General features: G+C 38.6%; 1 protein-coding gene across 1 annotated transcript; it reads right to left on the bottom strand.

The window, feature by feature from the left end:
- Positions 1-11: 11 nt before the first annotated feature.
- On the bottom strand, positions 12-1945 carry LOC116380563 (ER membrane protein complex subunit 3-like). Its single transcript, XM_031842465.1, has 4 exons — positions 1807-1945; positions 1380-1461; positions 898-977; positions 12-666 (listed from the first exon to the last, which is right to left on the bottom strand). Exons 1-4 carry the CDS (start codon positions 1901-1903, stop codon positions 434-436), a joined length of 492 nt encoding a protein of 163 aa, XP_031698325.1. The 5' UTR covers positions 1904-1945; the 3' UTR covers positions 12-433.
- Between the last annotated feature and the right edge of the window lie 177 nt (positions 1946-2122).

Raw genomic sequence — 2122 nt, 5'->3', positions numbered from 1 at the left:
TAAATGAAGACGTGAGGGATTAAATGAGGACGTGAGGGATTAAATGAAGATGTGAGGGATTAAATGAGGACGTGAGGGATTAAATGAAGACGTGAGGGATTAAATGAGGACATGAGGGATTAAATTAGGAGGTTTTTGGGGACTAAAGGTCTCGTGAGTAGAATCTGGAGCCTCTAGTGGTGAAACTTCTTGGGTTTGTCCGTTCTGGGCTCCTGTAGAAAGGTGACGACTCATGCTAAGCTAACGAACACACAACGGTTGTTATTTTCAGGCGATTCGACACTAAAGAAAAGAAACTTATTAATATGATATCTCACTAAATGTTTCTGAAACGCCAACAGAAATTAATCGAAGCCGAATATTGATGGCTAGAAACATGAATTTTGGAAATGATTGCATTGATGTTTTGTCAGTCAATACTGACTTTACTTCTTTAAAAACACTCTGTGGAGTTATTGGAAATGTTTGAATCACTGACGTCAGAAACAATCCTGCTGAAATCTAACTCTATAAATAGTTTAATATGAATAATATCTTTGTTCTTGAACATATGAACCGTGGATTCTTTGTGTTTCTGTCTCACCTTAAAAGCCTTGTTGGGGTCGGGGGGCATCGCCATGGCAGCGCCCGTCATCTGGTCCTGCATGACCCGTGATTGGTCGGCAGCTTTAAACCAAAAAAAAAACTTTATTTACACATTTACAGAAATTATTCTTTTAATATATAATATTAATATTATATATATATTATTAATCACATGTTTCTCTTGGTTGTATGTCTTCTAGAAGAATTGATGTTATTAGTTTAGAAGTGATGATTATTACTAAAAACCTACGAACACGTTGAAATAAGGAAACGTTCTTTATTAGTTGAATAAGAAGAAGAAGAAGAACTCACCGTTGTCTTGTCCCAGGATGAGGCTGTACATGCTCCTCAGACCAAACACATTCAGGAAATACCACGACGCTGAACTCACCCTGAAGGATCAACAGATATGAAACATTAAATAAAGAAACAGGACATTAAGAAATAAACAAACATGTACAAACTCACCCCGTTATGAAATAATCAGGATCATTTTAACGCTTATTTAACCTTTTTCATTTTGTATTTCAACGTCACAGTGACACTTTTTATCACATCTTTATTAATCACAGACAGTGACGTGAATATTAATCATATATAATAATAAAGTGCGTCTGTATTAGTTCATATGATGGTTTTGGGTCTCTGTTAAACAATAAACAGCTAATTAATAACTTCTTGTTGAGGTTAAACACATATTTAATAATAGAAATAAAACACTGCTCCGTTATTTATGCAGTTATTATTGTCGTGTTGTGTTCATGGTCCGGTGGGACGTTACAGTGTTTCTTTACCAGGAGGCGTCCAGTGACAGCAGGTCGATTCCTCGCTGCAACATCGGCTTGAACCTCAGAGTCAGAGGGAACGGGACCTTAGCTGCACGACGACAACAAACACCATGTAAACAACCAGTTAAACAGCCAATTAAACAGCCAGTAAACAAACACGACGATCAAATGAAGATTTTTAACTTTATAAAGCGTCTAAAAGCAAATTGTCCTTCTTTGTTTAATCGTCAGACAAATAAATAGAGTTGTTATCACGTGATCAAGTTACAGAGATTCAGAATGACGGACCAAACGCCGCCACCACCTGCAGATCATAACTTATCATTTTCATCACTACAGTGAGAATAAACAGCTTCACACAGCAGCGATGCCCCCTAGTGGACCACATCAACATGACCACTGTACGGTGGTGTTAATGTGTTCATGAACTCACTTATGACGAATCCAGAGAACGCCCAGTTGATCCATCCACCAATCACAATCATGGGCAGCACGTTGGTGAGGTTTCCCTTCATCATGTCGGTCAGCATGCTGGTGTCTGTTCAACGTCAACCATCACAGTGTAAATAAAGGTTTAACGTCAACCATCACAGTGTAAATAAAGGTTTATTTCTAGTCTCTGATCTCTGGTCATGTTTCATTGTAAACAACCAACCAGTGTTTAAAGCAACAGGAGGAGAGCTAGTAACGCTAGCAGCACCGCTAACGGCTAACCAGCAGGAGGAGAGCTAGTAACGTTGGCAGCACCG

Source organism: Anarrhichthys ocellatus, unplaced genomic scaffold (genome assembly GCF_004355925.1).
Source record: "Anarrhichthys ocellatus isolate YVR2014 unplaced genomic scaffold, GSC_Weel_1.0 scaffold7715, whole genome shotgun sequence".
Taxonomy (NCBI): Eukaryota; Metazoa; Chordata; class Actinopteri; order Perciformes; family Anarhichadidae; genus Anarrhichthys; species Anarrhichthys ocellatus.
The sequence above is the reverse complement of the archived record's forward strand: the minus strand, read 5'-3'. Positions and strand labels throughout refer to the sequence as shown.

Coding starts and splice junctions, on each gene's coding strand:
- LOC116380563 (XM_031842465.1), bottom strand. CDS start 1,903: ATGCTGACCGACATGATGAAGGGAAACCTCACCAACGTGCTGCCCATG. Junction 1,462..1,806: donor GTTCTCTGGATTCGTCATAA/GTGAGTTCATGA, acceptor GTCGTCGTGCAG/CTAAGGTCCCGTTCCCTCTG. Junction 978..1,379: donor CTGTCACTGGACGCCTCCTG/GTAAAGAAACAC, acceptor TTGATCCTTCAG/GGTGAGTTCAGCGTCGTGGT.